Source organism: Pinus tabuliformis, chromosome 7, assembly GCF_031772625.1.
Source record: "Pinus tabuliformis cultivar Carrire ecotype Pingquan chromosome 7, CPIR1, whole genome shotgun sequence".
NCBI classification, from domain to species: Eukaryota; Viridiplantae; Streptophyta; class Pinopsida; order Pinales; family Pinaceae; genus Pinus; species Pinus tabuliformis.
Window position 1 is genome coordinate 1,634,293,431 of NC_142293.1, and position 25,746 is coordinate 1,634,319,176.

The 25,746-nt window shown below is 40.4% G+C and overlaps 1 protein-coding gene across 4 annotated transcripts in view; it reads left to right on the forward strand.

The window, feature by feature from the left end:
* Positions 1 to 25,746, forward strand: part of GCR1 (G-protein-coupled receptor 1) — a 308,068-nt gene that overhangs the window by 47,464 nt on the left and 234,858 nt on the right. For all 4 annotated transcript variants that reach the window (XM_089460197.1, XM_089460198.1, XM_089460199.1 and 1 more), the window contains one exon: positions 2,595 to 2,626. In XM_089460197.1, coding sequence (XP_089316323.1) covers positions 2,595 to 2,626 — 32 coding nt within the window. The remainder of the gene's footprint in view (positions 1 to 2,594; positions 2,627 to 25,746) is intronic.

Consider the following 25,746-nt stretch of genomic DNA (forward strand, 5'->3'; position numbering starts at 1 on the left):
TCGGCCCAAAAACCAAGCTCAACACTGGTCAAACTCCCTCTGGTCAACACTGGTCAACGCTCTGCAATTTCAACCTGTTCTGCCCGGAAAAACGCCCCTGCTACACGTGCGAAGTAGGGAAAGAGCTGCCTAGCCACACGTGTGAAGTAGAAGAGAAAAGCCTCCAATGATATTTGACCCAATCAAGAGAGAGAAGAAGATGTGATGAGATGATGATGTCCAAATGAGAAAAAGGTCTCTCTTATTTATACACAACGTTGAGGGTGAAGAGACACATCTGTTGGGCTTCATGAGCCTACATTTGACTAGAGCCGACCTTGGCAATTTGTCCATAGGAGAAATAAATTCATAATTCCATTTCTGCTTGTCAGAATGAGATGATCTTTATATCAAAATTGTTCATCTCCAAAAGAGGAATCCAATCCAATAATCATCTCCATCATATGAGCTGTCCCAAGGTGGAATTTGGCCCTAGTTGCCAATTTTAACAAGCAGGAAACCCATGCTCCAAAAATAATAATAATACTTTTTCTTTCATTTTACAATATACAAGAATCAAAAGTGTATTTCATATTTATGAAGACTGAACCTAGTTACACATTTTTCAACATAAGGCATGATGTGCATATTTGCCCTACAACTACCCCAAACATTGTCCTTATTGCAAAGAACTCAACTCGTGATACTACTAGAAAGAGAAAACCACAAGCTTAGCGATTATTGATATAGATTATAGTAGCTAGAATCTAGATGCCTTGTGATGATTATCTCATGAGACACATTTATTTTTGTTTTAATGTGATTTTGTATTAAGTTTTAACTATTATCTTGTCAGAACTTATGACTGAGTCAAGACAAAATGATAGATATCATATTTCAGACTTCAGTATCTAGTAGTAGTATCTACCTTCTACATCTTATACATTTTATATTGTAATTTTTTAATTTTGTTTTCATTTTTGTGTGACAATGTGTTTGTTAATTGTTTGATGTTGATGTTTGCTAAGTGCTTTAAAAGAATAAAAAATTGAAAAAATGTCATATTTCAGTATCTACGATCTAGTATCAATGATTGATGTACCACTTGAGATCTTGTACATTTTACATTGTAATTTTATTTTCTTATTTGTGTGACAATGTGTTTGTTTGATGTTGATTTTGCTTTAAAAGAATACAAATTTGATTTTTTTTTTTTTGTATTTTTTTGCAGTTTCCCGATAATTTCTGATATTTTCCAATATTTTCCCCAATATTGGCAATAATTTAAATTTTAGACCCCATCGATAAATTGCTGATAACGATAAATGTGACATTGTTTTGGTGTGCTTATGGGAGGCATAACAGTCTTTATTTACAAGTTTTAGATGTGATTTTAGGGTTATTGTTTTTATAGGGTACTTTGGGCTTTAAAAATCGACTGTTATTTTCACAAAAACCAAATTTCAACCCTGAAATGTGTGTTGGAAAGGTGAAATGTTTTAGGATTCCTAAAATATTTCACATTTTCTTCAAAACGTTTCACATTTTCCCATTGCAAAATTTCCGAGAAATGCCAAAACATGTTTACAACGTACAGTTTGAAGTTTTAGATTTTTTGAAATGGCACTAAAACGTTTCATTGTTGTTTCAAGGGAAAATCCCCTCCATTTTGGGACTTGAAACAAGGATCTGTGTTTCGTAGATCCTCCCCCAACATTTCTGGTAACTTGGCCCAAAAATTCAGTCTGCAAGTCTCTAAAATACTGACTTCATTCTCGAAATTAGCCTCGTCTAGATTGTTGATGTAATTTATATATGTTGTATCATTTGTCATCACCTCACAATAATGTGGCAACAACTTGAAGTCGTTGTGCACATAAACCAAGCTTTCTGTCCTGTCTAAGGTTGTTTCTCTTCATGCTGTGGATGAAGCTATAGGTGCTCCAACATCTCCTTGTAAGAAGAAGTGTGAACAACTTGGGGAAGAACCTTCACTGCCAATTTATGCAGATGTGTGGTAGATGCACCATACATGTTCCACCATTTGATAGGGCTCAACCTATCTCAATCTTTAGTTGCATGCATTTCATTCTATCTTGTAGGTTCATTTTTTTGTTTTGATAAATATGAAGTTAGCATTTGGATACCATCATAAATATAAATTTACACTAAGTTCCTTGAAAACACTTTTGATTCATCTTATCCATGCAAGACTTAATGTTTAGGGATATCCCCTTGAGGTGGAAAGTAACCAACCTAAAGAGTGGGAGTGGGTTACTGAGCTGATAGTGGATGACCCTTGCAAAATTGCCTTTAGGTCTTTGCTTCATGAGTTAGGACTTTCACACCTTGGGTGAGGACATTAATGGTAATAGGTCCTAAATCAAAGCTTGATTGATCTTCTATTTAGTTAGGCTTTCCAGTTGCATCTCAGAAATTACTTTTGCTATCTCCACTTTTTGTCAAAGGAAACTGGGTGCAATATTAAGTATTAGAGGGTTTTCATTTCTTTTTATGCTGTTTATGGGTAATTTTGCATGATTTCACGCTCTAGTTTGGATTGTTCTTAATGAGATGTACACACTTTACTAACGGGTGACCATTTTGACTTGCAGGACATGTTTTGCAGCCTTTTCAATATATTTGGGTGAGTCATAGTTAAGTTTGTCAATGTTGCAGTTGGAACAGGCATAGATTTATCTTTATGACAATAATTGCAACTATCAAAATACTTATTTTTGAGTCACAACAAATTGGGTTTTGATGTCTATCTTTACTCTTTTAACATATATCAGGAAGTGGTAAAATATTAGAAAACCTATTGATAGGAGCTAGAATTGGAAATTCCATTCAAAACATATCAAGTAAATATAGAAATGGATCAAAATCAAATATGTATGTTCATGATCTTATCAATGAGTATGGATAATACAAAAAAAACGAATGAATTTGCACATGATTTCTGTTTCTGAACTGTTGGTAGAAATAAACAACGTAACTGAATTTTAAGAAGCCAATGGAAGGAAATTGAGTTCCATGAAGAACATCTGAGATTGAAAAGTCTACAAAAGTTGGAACATAATGAAAGCTTTATTTTTTTAAGGCTTTACCTACAAGAGAAGATGTTGCTTTACTAATATGCTGTCCTCTTAAAACAAGAATACCAAAAATTTGACATGTCCTGAGATGAAGATGCTTCTCTCTGCGTGCCAGTCTTAGAATCAACTCCAGATCCAATTTTCATTGAATTTTAGTGACTATAAAATCTCGGTCAATTACCTTTCTTTCATTATACTTCATCTATGGAAAACCCAATGATGTCTATGTTAATCTCATAATTGTCGATAGATATTCTGCAGTTGACCTTATCTATTTTAGGTGAGTAAACTTTTCCATTTGATTTTTGAGTTGAGGTTCTTTTAACATTGACATCATAAAAGGAAAATCAAAATCCATTTAGCTACGGTTAGGGCAAATAAAGATTGAAGAATCAAATTAGTTTGAATAATAATAATTTCAGATTAAAAATATTTATATGTTAAATAACATGAATGTTTGAAATCTCTTGCAAAAACTGTTCCATCTTGAACATTCATGGATGTGCTTCAGCACTGTCATCCTTTGCATCAGATGGTTTCTTGCTGACCTTCTTAACCTTTTCTGAGTGATCAAAGTAGGCCTCACTTGGAGTTTCACTTCAGTAATGTACTGTTTCATCATATGTTTACCATTCATTTTTAGGGAAATTCCGCAACAGTCAGACCTGACTTAAGATATGTACTGTTTCATCATATTGTTGCCTCTTCCTTCTAAACTAACCAACAATCATTTCTAAGTGTTGAATACATAATGTAGAATACTTTGAATAAATTTTAAAGATGTGGCCCACATGCTAAGCATGCAAGCTTATTCACAAGTCTTCCATATGCAATGACAGAGTCGGTACTTACTAGATTACTCTTTGGCTTTTATTCTAGAGAGTTGAGACACTCTATGCTCTTTCATTTTTCTATTTTCACTATGAATGTACTTATGAGTCCTATTACTTGATCTTTGTTGCCTGGATGCATTGCTATAATTTCTTTCCTTCTTTCTTTTCCCCCTAAATGGTCTTTATTGTCCTAATATTTCAAGCAACCTAAACTTTCCTGTTGTAGTCTTTGGAGCAGATAATGCATGAGTGAACATATTTTTGGAACATTAGCTGACAAATATTGTCAGTTTGTTATTAACTGCAGGTTCTCTATTTTATCCCAGGATGAATGCTCATTGTTTCTTTCTAGTTTTGTTCATTTATGTGTTCAACTTCCATCTTCTTGGAGGTCTTCACAAGTAGAATGCCATATGAATAGAAAACAATTTTATACATGATGGAATCTTTCACTGTCCCCCTGTAACAAAGGAAATACAATCTTTGTCACTAAATATATGTTGAATGGTGTTGTCATTGATGCGAATGACCGTTATTGAACACTCTTAATATTTGTCTGATTTGCATCAGTTGGAAGCTCCGAAGGAAGAAGCCCTGGAAAACCTTAGAAGCCCCACACTTGTTTGAATATTTGAGGACGAGGATCAGTCGGGTTGTTCCCAAGATCACCATCATTGGATGCTCCTCGTCAAGCCGATTCCAACAGTATATGGCATGCCATGAGACTCCACATGGTTTGAGAGTTATGTTTAGTCAAAGATTGTGCACCCATCTTGTGGGCAAAAGCCCCAAAGGGAGATGAGGTGGCATGATATGATAGGTTGGCATAATGATGAAGAAATTTCACCTTGGCCAAAGGTCAAAAGAAAATAAAATTTAATCATTTAAGAGTAGGTTAAGAAATTTCAAAAGTATGGCAAGTTGATTTCATATGGGGATAAACAATTCAAATTTAAAAATATTTTTTCGCTCCATTTTTAAGGCAAGTCGGCTTCCTTAAGGCCCCAGCTATATCTATAAAAAGGCAGATCGATTCTTATCTCAAATCAATCAAGCAATTCTAACGCATATCTCTGAGATAATCTGCGGCTCTCGAAGAGTAATGAAGATTTGAAGCAGGCCAATTTATTGAAGGTTTTTGGGTTATAATCTTTGTTTCTTTCTATGGTTTCTCGTTGGATCTTTGGAGAATTTCCGAGGCATTTCAGGACCACTGTGGCATTAATTTCTTTATGAGATTCTTAGCTCTGTGAAACAATGAATTATGATTGTAATGGCTCAAATCTTCATTCTTTATGGCCAGTTCTGAAACCATTCTGAAATTTTTATCATCTGTCTGCGGCAGACGTGTTGTGAAACTTGCATTTGCTGGAGGTTATGGACGGAAATATGTTACCAAACAAGGTTCTGAAATTGAAAGCAACTCGCCACTAGTCTTCTCTGAATTTTCGGCATTCTCAAAGACTCATCTGAAGCGGCTCATTCAAGGAAACTATTCGCTGCGACCTCGTTTGAGTAATAAATCAACATCGAAATCGAACAGTGGAAATGTGGCCTTTACAGTGTCGTTTGAGAAATAAATCAAGGTTTTTTTATGGGAAAAGATTATATACAAATAAGCAACTTCACATGGTTTAATAAATGTTAAGTGAAGAAAAAAATTACATGAAAAAGTAAGTTATAAGTAAAAAAATACATTATATTTCCAAGTCTCATAAAAAAGGGTATTTTGAAATTACAAAAGAAATAATTAAACCCCTAAAACTAAATTCGAAATTTTTGAAGGATTATCTTTAAAAACCCTAAAGTCATCCCGAAAAAGAAAAGGTAAATTAAAGTTCTTTTAAGGGAGAAAAATGGATTAAAAAGAAAAAGAAGGGAGAAGGAATTATTAAGGATTCATTTCTGAGCTTTGAAGTAATAAAGTTTTGAAGTCTTATAAAAAGGATTACTTTTAAAAACTCCAAGTTCATCTTAACAAAGTAAAAATGGAGTTAATCGCCGATGAGAAAGAAATTGAGTGTAATTCAGAAATGAAAGAGGGAAGATTTCCTAAAACTTTTAGTATATGTGTCGGTGCGCTATTTAAAATCAAAAGATCACTTGCGGGAAATGATGTTATCATCTCTATTGATCTTACTCAAAATAATAACTATGTTACTACTAAATGTGCTAACCAATTAGTGATTCCTGAATCAAATATTGTTGAAACGAATTTTGTTGACAGAGGTGACAAACAATACGATATAAGCAATCTACAACTAAGTATTGGAGACTACACTTTTGTCTCGCAATTCACCGTTAAAACCTTATTTTGCGACAACACTGATATAGTTCTGGGTTCGCCCTAGATCGAATCACTAAGATCTTTTATCTTAAATATGAAGAAGTAGTTTTTGACATTTTCATACAAAAATAAAAAAGACAACATTACAGGATGTTACAGTGAAGCCAGAGTCCGTAACACTAGAAGATATGCAAGATATCGCAAGAATAATTTCTCAAGAAGGTAAAAAAGTAATACAAAATATGCAAAGAGAAATTGACAAAATCACCACTGAAAAAAATGAAGAAGTTACTCGCCTCAAAGTCCACAGCAAGAAATTATTGATGCAAATTAAGAAACTTAAAAATGACAAGAAAATATTGAAAAAAAAGCTAGAGGAATTCAACATAGAAAGCATATCAAAGTCTTCAAACGTAGCTGACCAAGTTGAAGAAAGAGGAATGAATACTAATCTAGTCGATATCAAAACCCAAGAAAGTGTCAACCCAGTTGAAGGGAAAACATATTCAAATGTTGCAGTTCAGATGATGAAAAACCCAAGTGAAGATTTTGTAAGCAACTCGACAACATTAGAACCTGAAGTAAATGAGAATCTTGCCTCACATATGATAAGGGAAAGACAAACCAAAATAATTCCTTATCTACACCCAAATCACAAGAACAAACATCTCAATCAATCTACGAATTCGTATCATTGAAAACATAAACAACAAAATTATGTTCCGAAGAAAAATGATGTCAGCGAAATCTAGTATGATGATAACAAGTTATCCCAGTTATCAAGTAAGTGCCAAGTTTCACAGAAGATTAATTTAAGGTTGTTTAATCCCTTCTCAGTGCGACAATTTTGTTTCACTTAGAGGATCATATCATCTTGTTTCGACGAAGATGACAGTTCCGGGACAAGAAGACATTCGAAACAGAAAAAAGAGATCAAGCCTTTCATCAATAAGCTTTGAGGAAAATATTTTTGAGGAAGGCAATGTTATGAATAATATATATATATATATATATATATATATATATATATATATAAATAGTAAAAATAATATAAATAATAATAGACATAAACAATGATTAATTAACTAATAATTAGTAGGGAAGAGGCATGTCTCTATAGACATGACCGTTCGTGAAAGGGTACTTACCTGACTATATATACAGGACCCTCACTCTTGATTGTGACATCATTCTTATTCATACATTTTAATATATATTCTTGTATCTCAATGGAGATCTTAATATTCCAAGTCTTCTGGAGTATTTAACTTGAAGACCAAAGTTTGTTCGTTCCACCAGGTTCTTTTTCTCTTGTCGCTCTCTGTGTATTTTTGACAAATTAATTAATGGTTATCTATGTTTAGATCTGTTGTCTAGTACTCTATATCAACGTTGGATATATCTCTGAATTCATCATAAACCAGTGATATTTTTTGTGAAGCATTCTCATGGCATGTAAGGACCTTTGTGTATGTTACTTGAGTTAAACAAATAAAAATTATACCTACAACAGTGTGCCAACAAAGTGTTTGGTGAAAAGCTTCACTGGAAACCATATAAGCTCTGATAAACTATAGTGGGTATTTTGGGAAATTCCAAGAAGGTATATTACATACATCTAAGACATGAGCAATTCATTTTAAGATCTATTTGTGAAAACAAGCATTTGAATAAAAGTTGAAGTCCTCAAATAAAGATGTGTTACTCAAGATTTGAAAACGAAGAAAAAAACCTAGATCTAATGATGTATTAAAGTAAACCCTAGGGTGTTCACATGTAAAAGGGAAAATGTCATGTCCCTTCCCAAAAGAATTTGTAACAGGCTTTGTCTCTATGCAATTTTGCACAATTTTTCGAAGGAAAAGGACCCAAGCATTTTCGACTTAGAGACTTAGGAGAAATATAGTCAGATTATTTTGCTAGTGGAAGGTGCGGGCCACCCATGTAAAAAAACGTAGTAGGCAATTCAAATTGCTTGGAGGGAATTCATATCGTTGTTGGAGGGGCCCACATGAGGCAAAGAGAGGCCCACAAAGTCATAAGGAGGAAGAGCTCCTCACTTGGTTATTCACTCACTCTTGCATATCGAAAATCACTTGATTGTTTGCTCGAGCTACTTAGCCGAGTCAACTGGCTGTTCAATCACGAATCTCTCAAGCGGGAGATTCAACCTTACCTTTGGGGGACTACAAGTGACACCTTAGGAAGGCAATTCCATAGCATCTTGAGGAGCACCAGGAGGTATTTACAGTCATACCATTCAGCCATTATCCAAAAGTGCATATTTCTGGGCCAACAGATAAGAACACGCAGTTGAGGGGAGAGCTCCATTGGGCCAGCCATTAGCTGGAGAAATTAGGAGATTCGAAGGTCATCATTGGGTCAACTCTCAGGGGGAGTTTTGGAGCAAGAGAGTGCAACAAACAGGCAATTCGAATTCCAGTCTTGGAGGATAGCGCAGAGGGCCAGTCTCGGCAACACGTGGGGATTGATGGAAATAGCTACAACCTGGAATCACAGTTGGGAAGGAAGGAAATTCATAAGTGGGCTCATCCAAGTGATTTGGGATAGTTTTTGGGAGGATTCCATCCTTCACTCAAGTAGGCCGAGTTTTACTGTTGGAGTACAAGTTGGGCTCCTTTGGGGTCAAATTTCAGAAGTCTGAACTAGGCCAAAACCTTCCTGGGTTTTGGCTGAGGATATGGATGCTGAAATATTATAATTTTCTGAGCACGGGAAGTAGTGATTCCAACACTTTGATTCCAGCAGACAATGCAGTTTCTAGGCAGTGCAAATTAGTTTTGGCGCAACAGTTGGGCAGCCTTCATATCAGTGTTTGCTCACCTGGGTTTTGTCATGCTTGTCCTTCGAGACAAGCCCAAGTGCACCATTCTAATTATCATTGTATTTTTCCTTGAAGATTTAATAAAATGGCTTAGCAGTTCTCTATATCCGGCATTTTCATGGGTGCTTGATGTGTATTTCGTTTCTCTGATTGCTGGATTGTTTGCTTGCTTTGTTTATCACTTAATTTCCTGTTTAGGAACACTATAGTGGTATTAGAGCCTAGGTCTTGGCTCAGCTGTGGGGATTTTCTCCTATGAGAGAAGGGGAACAACAAAATATTACATACAAGAGGCACCGGTACTAGAGTAGAGAAAGAGCGCTGGAAATCACTCCAGACACGAAAAATAGGGGGAAGGCAATAGTAGCAAAGGAAGATATGGTAGAGCCCAAGAGCATGGAGGAGATGGCTTTTGACATCCTCTTGAAGGCTTTGAATGATTTAGCAAAGGGGCAGAAAGAGATGCTAGAGGAGATTAAAATGCCGAACCGGGAGAGAACCATCCATGTGAAAATTCCTAGATCTAATAATCTCAGGAATCCTACTGCAACCAATTGAATCTACTTCACCTAGATTGTAAATTACAAAACAAACTTATTTCAGATTTCTTCTTGAAACATTGAAGTAAATTACTAAAGCAACCTACACTAAATTAAATATGATTCTGAAACATAGAAACTGAGCAAGCAAAAAAAAACACATAGGACATCGTTATTTTTGAACAAATGTCCCCAGAAAAACCCAACTTGGGAAAACCGGTGCAATAGTGAGGGTTTTATTTTATCATGCAATAGTGAAATCTGAGTACATCTATGGATGCCCAACTAGCAATCCAAACAGCAAGAAAATCTGGCGGAGATATTCCCTAAGCAACCCCGACACTCGTGTTGCTCGCACTTGCGTTCCTGCACATGCGCATTCCTGCAGTCACGTTCCTGCACTTGCACATCCCTGCACTTGCGCGTTCCTACATTCGCGCGTTCTTGCACTCGCACGTCCCTGCACTCGTGAGTTCCTGCGCTCGCGCGTTCTTGCACTCGCGCGTTCCTACATTGCGAGTTCCTGCACTCGCGCGTTCCTGCATTGCGAGTTCCTACACTCACGCATTCCTGCACTCGCGAGCTCCTGCACTTGTGAGTTCCTGCACACGCGCGTTCCTGCACTTGCGAATAACTCAACCTCTTGCTATTGCCTCTCCGGATCTGGAAATCTTCCTCTGGATCACTGTCCCTACCCCTCTATTGCAAAAGATCTCTTCGATCAGAATTTCCTCCCGAGAACTTCTCACTTCAAAAATTCGATCTCTTGATTGTATTTTCCAAATGAACCTCAAACCCCTTCTTATATCTTTCTATTGGACAATCACTGACCTAGATTAACTCCTAATCAAAGGCTCAAATCATTTTGACTTGATCTCCCTCTTTATCTAGAAGATTCACCCACAATTAGATTAATAACCATTAATATTTTAATTTTCCTAAGTTTAGACTTGGGAACTCCAAAAAATACTAATTATTTAATATTATCGTCTTCGGGTGGAATTTCCCAACACTGTTTCTGGGTTCTTTGGAATGCATGTGCCCAAGCCTCCCAACAAAATTTGAGGCTTAGAGCACATCCGATGCTACCCCAAATCAACACTCTCTCTTGGCGAGGAATGTGCTCTAGCAAAATACTACTACTGCATACTGCTTTGACTCTGAAGCATCGTCCTCTGCGCTTCTGATGTCTGACATGCTGTCCACCAACCACTGCGTTGTTGCTGCTACTGTGCTGCTGCCTTTGACAGTGCCACTGCGAATGCTACATCTGTACTACATCTCCCTCTCAAATGCTGCATCTGCAATGTTGCTAGCACTGCCACTGCTAACACTGCATCCGTACTGCAACTCAGTTGCTGATAGAAGCAACTGAAAACACCCAAAATTGGATAATTATCCCGTGGATACACCTCGGTGCTGAAAGCCTGACTATTGTTAGTCCCACGCTGTCTTTTGAAGCCACTGCGCTGCTGAAGCTCTGCACTGTGCCTCCATGCACTATTGCCTCTCTGCTCTGCGCTACTCAAGTTCTGGCGCTGCTAACTACTGCGTCTGTCGCTCCAATACTCCATGGCACCAACTGAAAACTCGTCCATCCCGCTACTACTGATCATGGGCTCCCGTAGCAAGGTGATGATCCAAGAGGTGGGCTCCGTAAGGATCTTGCCCATCTGTAGCTTATCGAACTATAGTTCTATATTAGCCCACCTCCCTCCTGGAGGTATCTTGGTTGTTATGGCGAACTCCTCCTGTTCGATCTTTGCGGCTGCAACCTTAGGATCGTGCTCCTCATCCTTGTCCTTTTTCTTCAAGGGACACTGGGATGCATAGTGGCTCATTTCGCCACATCTGAAACACTTCACCTTGGAGATGTCCCTCTTTTGTCTCTGTTGTCTCTACTGCCCCGTCGATTCAAGGGCTGCATTATCCTCCTCCTCTACTTTGGGCTTCGACTCATTGCTGCTTTTGCTTCCGTCAAGTTTGACCTTGACCAGGTCTCTCCTCAGCTCTTCTTGTTTTAGAGCTGCCCACATCTCATCCTAATTAGGCAATGTTGCTCTGCCTAGGATACTCTGGACAAAGACTTGCCACTCATCCGAGACAAAATTTAGGGCCAGTCTCACTAACTCCGAATCCTGAGGTATATGCTCCACAGTTGACGACTCATCACTGGTCTCCTTCAGCTTCATGAGGAATGGATCCACACGTTCTCCCTTCTGCATTTCTGTAGATCTCAACTTCTGTTCCAAGTACATCTTCCGCTGCTAAGAAGATCCCTAATTCAATGTGGACAAAGCATCCCACATCTCCTTAGCAGTTGCTCTGCTAGCAATGTGGCACACCACGTGATCCTTGACTCCATCTAGGATAATCCTCTTGGCCTTTGCCATTTCAACTCTGTACTTCTTCAACGGATCTGCATCCGCAGGGACAACTACCACACTATTAACATACGTCTTCGGGCATGCTCATCTAGAAGGAAGGGACATTCTAGCCTTCTAGATGACGTAGTTGGAAGCTCCGTCCAACTTGTCCTAATCCCTCGAGCCACTGGTTGCCATATCCTCCTAAAACTGTCGTACAACTCCCTCTTTTAGTTTCTAGGCTAGCTTACGCACTCCTTGATGGCGTTGGTAAGTCTGCTGCTCCTCTGCTGCTTAGCAAATGAGAGATACTGATTTCCTCTGCAAGAAATCACTGAGGAAGTATTCCCTCACTATGCGATCTGGTTCCTTGTTTCGATGAATTTTCTGCCCAACACTCAGCTTACAGAAAACTGCGTCCCTCTAGCTCTGCGCCGATGCTTTGTGTGGTTCTCTTTGCCTTGGCAAATTCTCGATCCGATAGTCTTACCTTTGTCAGGTCACTCAGAGAGAGACACCCACAAAATATAGCCTCCTGGCTAGAACTGCGCAATCCCTCAGGGGTTCAAACTGTTGCTTGCTGCAACAAGTTTGCCCTTGCTTTAGTGCTAGATCTGCTCTTCCTGTTTCACATGACTCGCCATTGTCAGGGCACTAGGGGTTCAAGAAAACATACATGGCAGTCAGGGAGCACTTCACATGGAAGGGCCTCAAGGGGGACGTGCTGAAACACGTACAAGAGAGTGAGGCATGTCAGAGGAACAAAGGGGAGCTGATTCATCCTGCAAGATTATTACATCTGCTTCCCATCCTTGAGGGGAAATGGGAGAGTATCTCCATGGATTTCGTCACGGGGCTCCCCACAGTACATGGCAAGGACTGCATCTATGTAGTGGTCGACCGGTTGACCAAGTATGCCCACTTTTTCGCCATCCCTACCAAATATTCGGCTTCACAGGGTGGTTTTCCGGTTATACGGGCTTCCTAAGAACATCGTGAGTGACAGGGATAACAGGTTCATGGGAGGCTTCTTGCAAGAGCTCAGGTTGGTTGGTACTGAGCTCACCTCTAGGACGAGTTACCACCCCCAGACAGATGGCCAGACCGAGCGAGTTAATCAGTGGCTAGAGGGGTACCTTAGGAACTATGTGACTGGGCAGCAAAGGGCTTGGATTCAGTGGTTGCATTTGGTCGAGTATTGCTACAACACCACCCATCACATGTCCATTGATATGACTCCTTTCCGTGCCTTGTATGGTTAAAGTTTGTGGAGATAGTCGGGCCGCAAAGGCGGAAGATTGGATCCAAGAGAGCCAAGACATCCTCAAGGCTCTCAAGGATAACTTAGTGACAGTGTAGAAGCAGCAGAAGGTGTACGCAGATCGACACCAGATTGAGGGACATTTTGATGAGGGGGATTTGGTGTACCTTCGGTTACAGACGTGTTGATTTGTGGTAGCATCAGATGTGCTCTAGCCATGAAAATTGGTGGAGAGGCTAAGGCACATAAGATCTCCAAAACCCATAAATCGTTTTGGGAAATTCCATCCAGTTGGAAAAATATTAAAATAATTAATATTTTTAATGGAGTTCCTAAGTCTAAACTTAGGAAAATTAAAATATTAATGGGTATTAATATAAAACTGGGTGAGAAGGTCCTAAATGACGAGGATCAAGCCAAACTAATCTTAGCCATTGATTAGGGACTTAATCTCGGCCGTTGAAGACTCAACAAGAAAAGTATAAGAGAAGGCTTGAGGGTCAGTTGGAGACACACCAGCCGATACTCAGTATCTCAAGGAAAATCGATTCTCAAAGAGAAGGAGATCAATTTCAGAGGGAGAGTTGCAGGGTGGAGGAAGAGGGGGATTAGCAGCGCTTAGGGAGCTTAGAAGAAGTGACGCAGGGACTCTGAGAGACAACGCAGAGGGAGACACAGATCAGAGAGATGCAAGGATGACACAAAGAGGGACCAGAGCTGCGCAGAGCCACGCTGAATGACGCAGTAGAGAAAGGAAGCTCTCCATGGTATAAGAAAGTCTCAGAGAGAAGTCTCAAGTGTTTTCTTCCAGTGTCTATGTTATTTTTTCTGTAAAAGAGATTACTACTGAAGATTAATAAAATCCTCCTCTGCTGCACCAGTTTTTCTGCATTGGGTTTTTCTTGGGACAATTGTCCAAAACTAACTGTGTTGATGTGATGGATTCTTGTGCATATATTTGTTTCTGTATAATGGTGTGATATCTACAGTAGAATTTATTTTAATATTTACTGAAGGGATTTCATAAATAACTTATTGGGAATAATAAGTAGGTGAAATGAACGGTTGCTGTAGCTAGGTTGCACGAAATGGGGAAACGGGTGCGAGTTTTCGAAACGGGAACTGATATGAAACGCGACTTCCACAAAATTTGGAAATGGGGAAACGCGAATATATATATATATATATATATATATATATATATATATATAAATATGTGCAATCATAAAGCATATATGATACATTCTAATTTACTACATTATGATAAAATTGTCAATTGTCAATGCATAAACTATAAGTCTCTAAATTTACATCACATTTACTCATGAATGATCACATAATGAAAATAGAAATATCCAAAATCAGCCACGAGAAATTTCTAATTTCTTGTCTCATGCTTGATTGGGAGTCTCCTCCTACATAGTCGAACGACCTTAATGCTCTTGATTAAATATAAGTTTCATACCCTAGTACCCTACATGCTCTTCATTATTGGGAGTCTCCATTGCATAAAGGGCTTGGTTCTCTTGATTAAATACAAGTTCCATACCCTAGTACATGATAAAATCCAATGGAAACATTGCAATCCCCCCAATCCTGAAATCCTGCAAAACAGATAAGTCTGCTGGATTTTGAGTGAGATTTAAAATTCTACTTTCTCCATATGAAATCCAATGAGGGCGAAACCACTCTCAAACATCCTGAGTCATTTCATGGTAATGTTAAAAATTTAAGTAAAATGATGAAAATGAAAAATAAAGGAGAATATCACTTTTACTTTAAGAATTTAACATTACCATGAACTGCATATCAACACTAGGGCAAAAGTTCACTTTTATAACTTTAGACAGGCATCTAGAAGCACCTAGAAGTCACTAGGATAACCTAAAAATAAATTAGAAAACAAATTAAAAGAAAAATGTAAAAAACCACAAGTAAAAATCTGAAACGTGAGTAGTAAAAATCTGAAACGTGAGTCGTATGGCCCTGAAACGCGTTTCAGGCCGTACTGGCCACGTTTCAGTTTCGTGAAACGTGGCAATACGACCTGAAACGCGTTTCAAGGCCGTACCACACGCGTTTCAGCGTTTCGTACCCGTTTGCATACGGAAACGCCCCCTTGCCCTACATTTCCTGCAACATAGTGCTGTAGTAATAGAATTTTTGTTTAGAAATTTTCACATGGTATTAGAGCAACATTTCGGCGACAGGAAGGGAAAATCAATTATGGGTTAGGAGCATGATGTAGAAGCATCCACTCAAGGGGACTCGTGTAAATTTTCAGAGGAATGCTCAAGAGACAAAAATTACGATTATTCTATGTTGGCCTCCAGATTGGAAGAAGAAATTGTTTGCATAGCAAGCTCTGCCTCCTCAGAGGTTTGGTATATAGATAGTGGAGCTCCCTGGCATATGACGGGAATCCGAGAATGTTTTTCAGATTTTCAGGAAGAAAGAACGAATTTTCAGATCACCGTGGGGAATAAGGCAAAGTGTACTCTAGTAGGGAAAGGTACTATAGTTTTTCAAACAGAAACAGGAGAGCGGTTCCGAGCTACCAATGTGTTGCATGTGCTAGGATTGGGGATGAACTTATTTTCTGTATCTCAACTTCAAAACAAGGGCTCTGACGTTTTCTTCATTAAGGAGAAAGTATACATCAAACACCTGAGTTGGAAAAAGAAGGTCTAGATCGGAATTATAAGTAACAGGTTGTATAGGTTGCAGCTAGAATCACGAATGGCATTGATAGGCAGTAATGGAGACAAGGATTTGAATGAACTATGGAACAAAAGGATGGGACATTTGCACCATGGGGCTCTGAGAATTCTCAGAAAAACTGTAAATAGGAGTTCCAAATCTTAGTACTGAACAAGATGATGTATGTAGAGGGTGTGCTCTTGACAAGTATGCCAAAGTAGCGTTTCCAAGAAGTAACAATAGGGCCAAGAGTGTACTAGGATTGATACACTCAGACATCTGCGGACCGATGTCCACAAAAGCTCTTAGTGGTGCCGAATACTTCGTCACCTTCATCGATGACCATTCCAGGAAGACTTGGATCTACTTTTTGAAAACCAAAGATGAGGTTTTTGGTCGATTCAAAGAGTTCAAGGCTCTAGTGGAGAATCTGACAGGAAAGAAGATAAAAGTGTTGCGCTTAGACAATGGTGGAGAGTATGTTGACAAGGACTTCACCGATTTTTGTGCTAGGGAGGGCATCAAAAGAGAGTGGACAACTCCCTACAATCCAGAGCAGAATGGAGTAGCAGAAAGGAAGAACAAGACTATTGTGGAAGCAGCTAGGGCAATGATGGATGATTAGGATATGCCAAAATTCCTATGGACATAAGCATGTAGCACGACAATTTATGTCCAGAATAGAACTCCTCATAGGGCATTGGGTAAGATTACTCAAGAGAAGGTCTTCACCAGGAAGACACCTGAAGTTAGTCATTTCAGGATATTTGGGAGTTTAGCATATTGCCGTATACCCAAGGAGAAGGGGAAGAAGTTAGATCAAACTGCAAAGAAAGAATATCTTGTGGTATATAGCGAGAATGCTAAGGCATATAGAATCTATCTTCTAGGGACCAGGAAGGTAGTAGCTCGATGAGATGTAAAGTTCATGGAGAATAGAGCTTTAAGAAAATATCGAGAAATGCCTTCCGAGGAGCTGTCAAAAGATGAGCCGTTGGTCAAACCACTTCAACCAGCGGAAGCTAGTACCTGAAATTCTCCTTCAGAACAGGAGGAATCACAGGAAGAGGAACAGCCGACAGATGTGCCTACTACCAGAGGAAGAACGAGCCGGGAACTCCGACAGATTCTACGTGATGTGAAAGAACTCATTGGTGTACCCAGGAACAGTAAAAGGGAGCGAAGATAGCCAGACAGATACCAAGCCTTAGTAGCTCAGGTTGGGGAACCCTCCAGTTTTCAGGAGGCCGTTCAGCATCAAGTATGGGTGGATGCGATGGTGGAGGAATACAACTCTATAATGGTGAATGATGTCTGGGAAGTGGTGCCTAGGCCTCAGGACAGATCAGTGGTAGGTTCGAGATGGATCTACAAGATCAAATATGCTGCAGACGACAGTGTGGAGAAATACAAAGCTAGGTTTGTGGCAAAGGGGTATGCTCAGAAGGAAGGAATAGACTATGAAGAGACCTTCGCCCCAGTAGCCAGGTATACATCTATTAGAACCGTGATATCTCTTGCAGCACAGATGGGGTGGGAGATTCATCAGATGGATGTCGAAACAACATTCTTGAACAGGGTAATAGAAGAGGAAGTATACATTGAACAACCAGAAGGCTTTGAGACACATGAGAAGAAATCTCATGTATGCAGATTAAAGAAAACCTTGTATGTGCTTAAACATGCACCTAGAGCATGGTATGGTCGAATTGATGGCTACTTGCAGAAGATGGGGTTTGTCCAGAGTGATGCAGATCCCAATTTCTACTATCTGGTTGTAGAGAATGAGACTCTAGTCCTAGTATTATATGTGGATGATTTCTTCTTGACAAGATCATCTAGGCTCATCAAGGACTGCAAGAAGAATCTAGCTACAGAATTCGACATGAAGGATTTGGGGTAGATGCACTATTTCTTGGGGTTGGAAGTTTGGCAGTAGAAGGGTGAGATCTTCCTTGGATAAGGGAGATATGCTATAGAAATTCTGAAGAGATTCGGGATGCAGGATTGTAGGCCTATGGCTACTTCAATGATCATCAACTGGAAGAAAATTGATGCATCAGAAGATAAAGTTGTTGATCCCACCTTGTACGAGCAATTCATAGGGTCCCTGATGTATCTGGTCAATACCAGGCTAGACATTTAAAACTTGGTGGAGAGGCTAAGGCACATGAGATCTCCAATACCCAGAAAGGGTTTGGGCAGATTCTAGACAGTTTGGGAGATTTTAAAATAATTAATATTTTTAATGTAATCCCTAAGTCTAAACTTAGGGAAAATAAAATATAAATGTGAATTAATATGAAGCTGTGTTAGAATGGTCCAAAAGTCATGGATCAAGCCAGATCTAATCTTAGCCGTTGATTAGGGACTTAATCTCGGCCGTTGATTTGTCAACAAAAAAGTATAAAAAGAGGCTTGAGGGTCACTTGGAGAACATACTGAGGGAGACCAATCAGTTCAATTTTTGGAGCAGGGTTAGTTGAGAAATTGAAGCAGTGATCTAGTGAGAAGTCAGGAGGGAGCAAGTATGGAACAGAGAGATGGGAGATCAGTGCAAAGGTAGAAAAGACAGGCGTAGGGCCAAAGGGAGCTACACAGAGGCAACAGAGACTGCGTAGAGCCAGTAGGGCCTGCGTCATCCACGTAGAGGCTACAGGAGTGATGTAGAAGGCCAGAGAGGCTGCACATAGTCTCAACAGGCTAATTAGAGGGTTTCAGGCCATGCAGAGGACAACATGGCTGACGCTGGGTTCAAAAGAAGTGCTGGAGAATTTGTCTATTTGTGGGTAAGCCAGTTTGGCACCTTGTTGTACTAGAAAATTGCTGAATAATAAAATCTTCCCTTGCTGCACAAGTTTTCCCACATTGGGTTTTTCCAGGGACATTTGTTCAAAATATCTGTGTCAATGTGTTGATTCTTGTGCATATGTTTGTTTCTGTATTATGGTGTGATATCTGCAACAATATTTATTTTAATGTTTATTGAAGTGGTTTCATGAATAACTTATGGTGGAATAAGTAGAAAAAGTAAATCAGTTCCTGCAGTGATAGAATTTTCACAGGACATCCTCACCAAGGCCCTAGGAAGAACAAAGTTCATTTATTTCAGGGAGAAGATGGGGATGGTAAAGAATCCATTTCAGTAGCAAAAATGGATAAGTGTCAAGTGTTGTAGTGCAACAATTAGTAGTGCTATGGGCAACATGGGTAATATATGGAGGGTGAGCTGCAGTACAGGTTTAGCAGTGGCAATGGCAGTGTCATGGGAAACAGTACAGAAAGCAATAGTGCAGATGGTGTGAGACATCAGGCCAAGCGTTAGCACAGTTACCGATGCGAAAGGATCGATGTGATGTTTCAGCAATGGAGCATTACTAGAGCACATTCCTCGCTAAGAGGGAGTGTTGATTTGTGGTAGCATCGTATGTGCTCTAGCAATGAAAATTGGTGAAGAGGCTAAGGCACATAGGATCTCCAAAACCCAGAAATCGTTTTTGAAAAATCCATCCGGTTGGAAAGATATTAAAATAATTAATATTTTTAATGGAGTTCCTAAGTATAAACTTAGGAAAATTAAAATATTAATGGGTATTAATATAAAATTGGGTGAGAAGGTTCTAAATGACGAGGATCAAGTCAAATCCAATCTTAGCCGTTGATTAGGGACTTAATCTTGGCCGTTGAAGACTCAACAGGGAAAGTATAAGAGGAGGCTTGAGGGTTAGTTGCAGACACACCAACAGATATTCAGTATCTCAAGGAAAATTGATTCTCAAAGAGAAGTAGATTGATTTCATAGGGAGAGTTGCAGGGTGGAGGAAGAGGGGGGATTAGTAGCAGTAAGGGAGCTTATAAGAAGTGACGCAGGGACTCTGAGAGACAACACAAGGATGACGTAGATCAGAGAGACACAGGGATGACGCAGAGAGGGACCAAAGCTGTGCAGAGCCACGTAGGACTAATGCAGTGGAGAAAGGAAGCTCTCTAGGGTATCAAAAAGTCTCGGAGAAAAGTCTCAGGTGTTTTCTCCTAGTGCCTATGTAATTTTTTTTCTTTTGTAAAAGCGATTGTTGTTGAAGATTAATACAACCCTCCTCTGTTGCACCAGTTTTCCCACATTGGGTTTTTCAGGGACAATTGTCCAAAAATAACTGTGTTGATGTGATTGATTCTTGTGCATATATTTGTTTCTGTATAATGATGTGATATCTACAGTAGAATTTATTTTAATATTTATTGAAGGGATTTCATAAATAACTTATTGGGAATAATAAGTAGGTGAAATAAATTAGTTGTTGCAGTAACATAATTTATGTTTAGAAATTTTCACAATCCGTACAGGCAGTCCTCGTTTAAGCAAAAGGGGGCTGAGAAGCTACAACTCGATATTATGGAGGTGGCCTACGAGCTGGAGATGCTTTGGGGACAAGGATTCACAACATATTCCATGTCTCATTCCTTAAAATGGTGCTGGGACAACAGGTGACAGTAGCAGTAGAGTTACCCCTGTTGGATGATGAGGGCCACCTAATTTTGGAGCCTGACGCCATTTTTGGAGAGGCGGGAGAGGAAGCTGAGGAGCAAGACTATCAGGGAGTTCTTGATACGTTGGAAGAAATTGCTAGATGAGGATGCCACATGGGAGGGTGAGCACATTCTGGAGCACCCAGCTTTGAAGTTGCTTGAGGGAAAGCAACATGTGGGAGGGGAGGACTGTCATGTCCCTTCCCAAAAGAATTTGTAACAAGCTTTGTCTCTACACAATTTTGCACAATTTTGCCAAGGAAAAGGACCCAAGCAGTTTCGACTTTGGGACTTAGGAGAAATACGGCCATATTATTTTGCTATTGGAAGGTGGGGGCCACCCATGTGGAAAAGCGTACTAGGTAGTTCGAATTGTTTGGAGGGAATTCGTATAGCTGTTGGAGGGGCCCACATGAGGCAAAGGGAGGCCCACGAAGTCATAAGGAGGAAGAGCTCCTCACTTGGTCATTCATTCACTCTTGCATATCGACAATAACTTGACTGTTTGCTCGAGCTGCTTAGCCGAGTCAATTGGCTGTTCAATGACGAATCTTTCAAGTGGGAGATTCAACCTTACCTTCAGGGGACTGCGAGTACCACCCTAGGAAGGAGGTTCCATAGCATCTTGAGGAGCACTAGGATGTATTTATAGTCAAACCATTCAACCATTATCCAGAAGTGCGTATTTCGAGGCCAGCAGATAGAGAACACGTAGTTGAGGGGAGAGCTCCATTGGGCTAGCCATTAGCCGAAAAAATCAGGAGGTTTGAAGGTCATCATTGGGTCAGCACTGAGGAGGAGTTTTGGAGCAAGAGAGTGCAACAAACAAGTAGTTCGAATTCCAGTCTTGGAGGACAACGCAGAGGGCCAGTTTGGGCAAAACATGGGTCTTGTGGGAAAGAGCTACAACCCGGAATCACAGTTGGGAAGGAAGGAAATTCATAGGTGGGCTCATCCTAGTGATTTGGGGTAGTTTTTGGGAGGTTTCCCAGATACACTCAGGTAGGCCGAGTTTTATAGTTGCAGTAGAGGTTGGGCTCCTTGGGGGTCAAATTTCAGAAGTTTGAACTAGGCCAAACCCTTCCTGGGTTTTGGTGGGTTTTGGCTGAGGATCCGGAAGCTCAAACCTTATAATTTTATAAGCACGGGAAGCAGTGATTCCAACAAACAACGTAGTTTTTGGGCAACGCATATTAGTTTTGGGGCAGCAGTTGGGTAGCCTTGAGATCAACATTTGCTCACCTAGGTTTTGTCACGCTTGTCCTTAGAGACAAGCCCAAGTGCACCATTCTATTTATCATTGTATTTGCCCTTGAAGATTTAATAAAATGGCTCAACAATTCTCTATTTCCGATGTTTTCATGGGTGCTTGATGTGTATTTGATTTCTTTGATTGCTGGACTGTTTCCTTGCTTTGTTTATCACTTAATTTCTTGTTTAGGAACATTACAGTGGTATCAGAGCCTAGGTATTGGCTTAGCTGTGGGATTTTCTCCTATGAGAGAAGAGGACCAACAAAATATTACATACAAGAGGCAAAGGTACCGGAGTAGAGAAAGAGAGTTGGAAATCACTCCAGACATAGAGGATAGGGGGAAGGTAGTGGTAGCAGAGGAAGATATGGTAGAGCCCAAGAGTAGGGAGGAAATGGCTTTTGATAGCCTCTTGAAGGCTTTGAATGATTTAGCAAAGGGGTAGAAAGAGATGCTAGAGGAGATTAAAATGCAGAACTGAGAGAGAACCACCCCCATGTGAAAATTCCTAGATCTAACAATCTCAGGAATCCTACTGCAACCAACTGAATCTACTTCACCTAGATCGTAAATTACATTACAAACTTATTTTAGATTTCTTCTTGAAATATTGAAGTAAATTACTAAAATAGTCTACACCAAATTAAATATGATTCTGAAACATAGAATCTGAGCAAGGAAATACAAACACATAGGACACCGTGAAATTTGAGTACATCTATGGATGCCCAATTAGCAATCCAAACAACAAGAAAATCTGGCAGAGATATTCCCTAAACAACCTCGACACTCGTGTTGCTTGCACTCGCGTTCTTGCACTTGCGTGTTCCTGCACTTGCACTTTCCTGCACTCGCGAGTTCCTGCACTGGTGTGTTCCTACACTCGTGCATTCATGCACTCTCAAGTTCCTGCACTCGCGCGTTCCTGCACTACGAGTTCCTGCACTCGCGTGTTCCTGCACTTGCGCATTCCTGCACTCGCAAGTTCCTACACTCGCGCGTTCCTGCACTTGAGAATAACTCAGCCTCCTGCTACTGCCTCTCTAGATCTGTAAATCTTCCTCCGAATCACTGTCCCTGCCCCTCTACTGCAAAAGATCTCTTCGATCAGAATTTCCTCCGAAGAACTTCTCACTTAAGAAATTCACTCTCTTGATCTCTCAATGTATTTTTCAAATGATCCTCAAGCCCCTTCTTATATCTTCCTGCTGGACAACCAATGACCTATATTAACTCCTAATCAAAGGCTTAGATCATTTTGATTTGATCTCTGTCTTTATCAAGAAGATTAACCCACAATGAGATTAATACGCATTAATATTTTAATTTTTCTAAGTTTAGACTTAAGAACTCTAAAAAATATTAGTTATTTTAATATAATCGTCTCTGGGTGGAATTTCCCAAAACGGTTTTTGGGTTCTTTGGAATGCATGTGCCCAAGCCTCCTAACAAAATTTGAGGCTTAGAGCACATCCGATGCTACCCCAAATCAACACTCCCTCTTGGCGAGGAATGTGCTCTAGGAAAATTCTGCTATTGCATACTGCTCTGACTCTGAAGCATCGTCCTCTGCGTTGCTAATGTCTGAAATGTTGTCCACTAACTACTCCGCTATTGTTGCTACTGTACTACTGCCATTGACACTGCCACTGCCAATTCTACATGTGTACTACAACTCCCTCTCAAATGCTGCATCTGCTATTCTGCTAGCATTGCCACTGCTAACACTGCATCCGTACTGCAACTCAGTTGCTGAGAGAAGCAACTGAAAACAACCAAAATTGGATAAGTATCCCGTGGATACACCTGCGTGCTAAAAGCTTGACTGCTGATAGTCCCACGCTGTCTTCTGAAGCCTCTGCGTTGCTGGAGCTTTGCACTGTGCCTCCATGCATTGCTGCCTCTCCGCTCTGCGCTGCTAACCACTCCATCTGTCGCTCCAGCACTCCATGGCACCAATTAAAAACTCCTCCATCCCGCTACTACTGATCATGGGCTCCTGTAGCAAGGTGTTGATCCAAGAGGTGGGCTCCTTAAGGATCCTGCCCATCTGTAGCTTATCGAACTACAATTCTATATCAGCCCACCTCCCTCCTGGAGGTATCTTGGCTGTCACGGCGAACTCCTCCTGTTCGATCTTTGCAGCTGCAACCTTAGGATCGTGCTTCTCATCCTTGTCCTTTTTCTTCAAGGGACAATGGGATGCATAGTGGCCCATCTCGCCACATTTGAAAAACTTCACCTTGGAGACGCCCTTCTTTCGTCTCTGTTGCTCCTACTTCCCCTTCGATGCAAGGGCTGCATTATCCTCCTCCTCTACTTTGGGCTTTGACCCACTGCTGTTGCTGCTTTCGTCAAGTTCGACCTTGACCAGGTCTCTCCTCAGCTCTCCTTGTTTTAGATTTGCCCACATCTCATCCCAATTAGGCAATGTTGCTTTGCCTAAGATACTCTAGACAAAGACTTGCCACTCATCCAAGATAGAATTTAGGGCCAATCTCACTGACTCCGAATCCTGAGGTGTATGCCCCGTAATCGAAAACTCATCACGGGTCTCCTTCAACTTCATGAGGAATGGATCCACACTTTATCCCTTCTTCATCTGTGTAGATATCAACTTCTGTTCCAAGTACATCTTCCACTGCTTAGAAGATCCCCGATACAATGTGGCCAATGCATCCCACATCTCCTTAACAGTTGCTCTGCCAGCAACGCGGCACACCACGTGATCCTTCACTCCATCAAGGATCGTCCTCTTGGCCTTTGCCATTTCAACTCTGTGCTTCTTCAACGGATTTGTATCCGCAAGGACAGTTACCACACTATCAACATACGTCTTGAGGGCATGCTCATTTAGAAGGAAGGACATTCTAGCCTTCCAGATGACGTAGTTGGAACCTCCGTCCAACATGTCCTGATCCCTCAAGCCACTGGTTGCCATATCCTTTGAACACTGTCAAACAACTCCCTCTTTCTCCTTGTTGCGTAGCTTCTAGGTTGGCTTACGCACTCCCTGATGGCGCTGATAAGTCTGTTGCTCCTATGTTGCTCAGCAAATGAGAAACACTGATTTCCTCGGCAAGAAATCACGGAGGAAGTATTCCCTCACTATGCGATCTACTTCCTTCTTCCGACGGTTTTTTTGCCTAGTACAAAACTTGCAAAAAACTGCGTCCCTCTAGCTCTGCACTAATGCTCTGCGTGGTTCCCTTTGCCTTGGCGAATTCTTGATCCGATATTGTTACCTCTCTGTCATCTCACTCAGAGAGAGACACCTACGGAAATATAGCCCTCCTGGCTAGAAGTGCGCAATCACTCAGGGGATTCAAACTACTGCTTGCTGTAGTAAGTTGGCCCTTGCTTGAGTGCTAGATCTGCTCTTCCTGTTTCACATCAACAACTCTTATACCATGTGAAAATTCCTAGATCTAACAATTTGAGGAATCCTATTGCGACCAACTGAATCTACTTCATCTAGATCGTAAATTACATTACAAACTTATTTCGGATTTCTAAAACATGATTCTGAAACATAGAAACTGAGCAAGGAAATACAAACACATAGGACACCGTTATTTTTGGACAAATGTCCCTAGAAAAACCCAACTTGAGAAAATCGGTGCAACGGTGAGGATTTTATTTTATTATGCAGTAGTGAAATCTGAGTACATCTATGGATGCCCAACTAGCAATCCAAACAACAAGAAAATCTGGCAGAGATATTCCCTAAGCAACCTCGACACTCGTGTTGCCTGCACTCGTGTTCTTGCACTCGCGTTCTTGCACTTGTGTGTCCCTGCACTCGTGCGTTCTTGCGCTTGCACGTTCTTGCACTCGCGCATCCCTGCACTGCGAGTTCTTGCACTCGCGCATTTATGCACTGGTGAGTTCCCGCACTCATGATTTCCCGCACTCGCGCTTTCCCGCACTCACGAGTTCAGGCACTTGCGAGTTCCTGCACTTGCGAATAACTCATCCTCTTGCTACTTCCTCTCCGGATCATTGTCCCTGCCCCTCTACTACAAATGATCTCTTCGATCAGAATTTTCTCCTGAGAA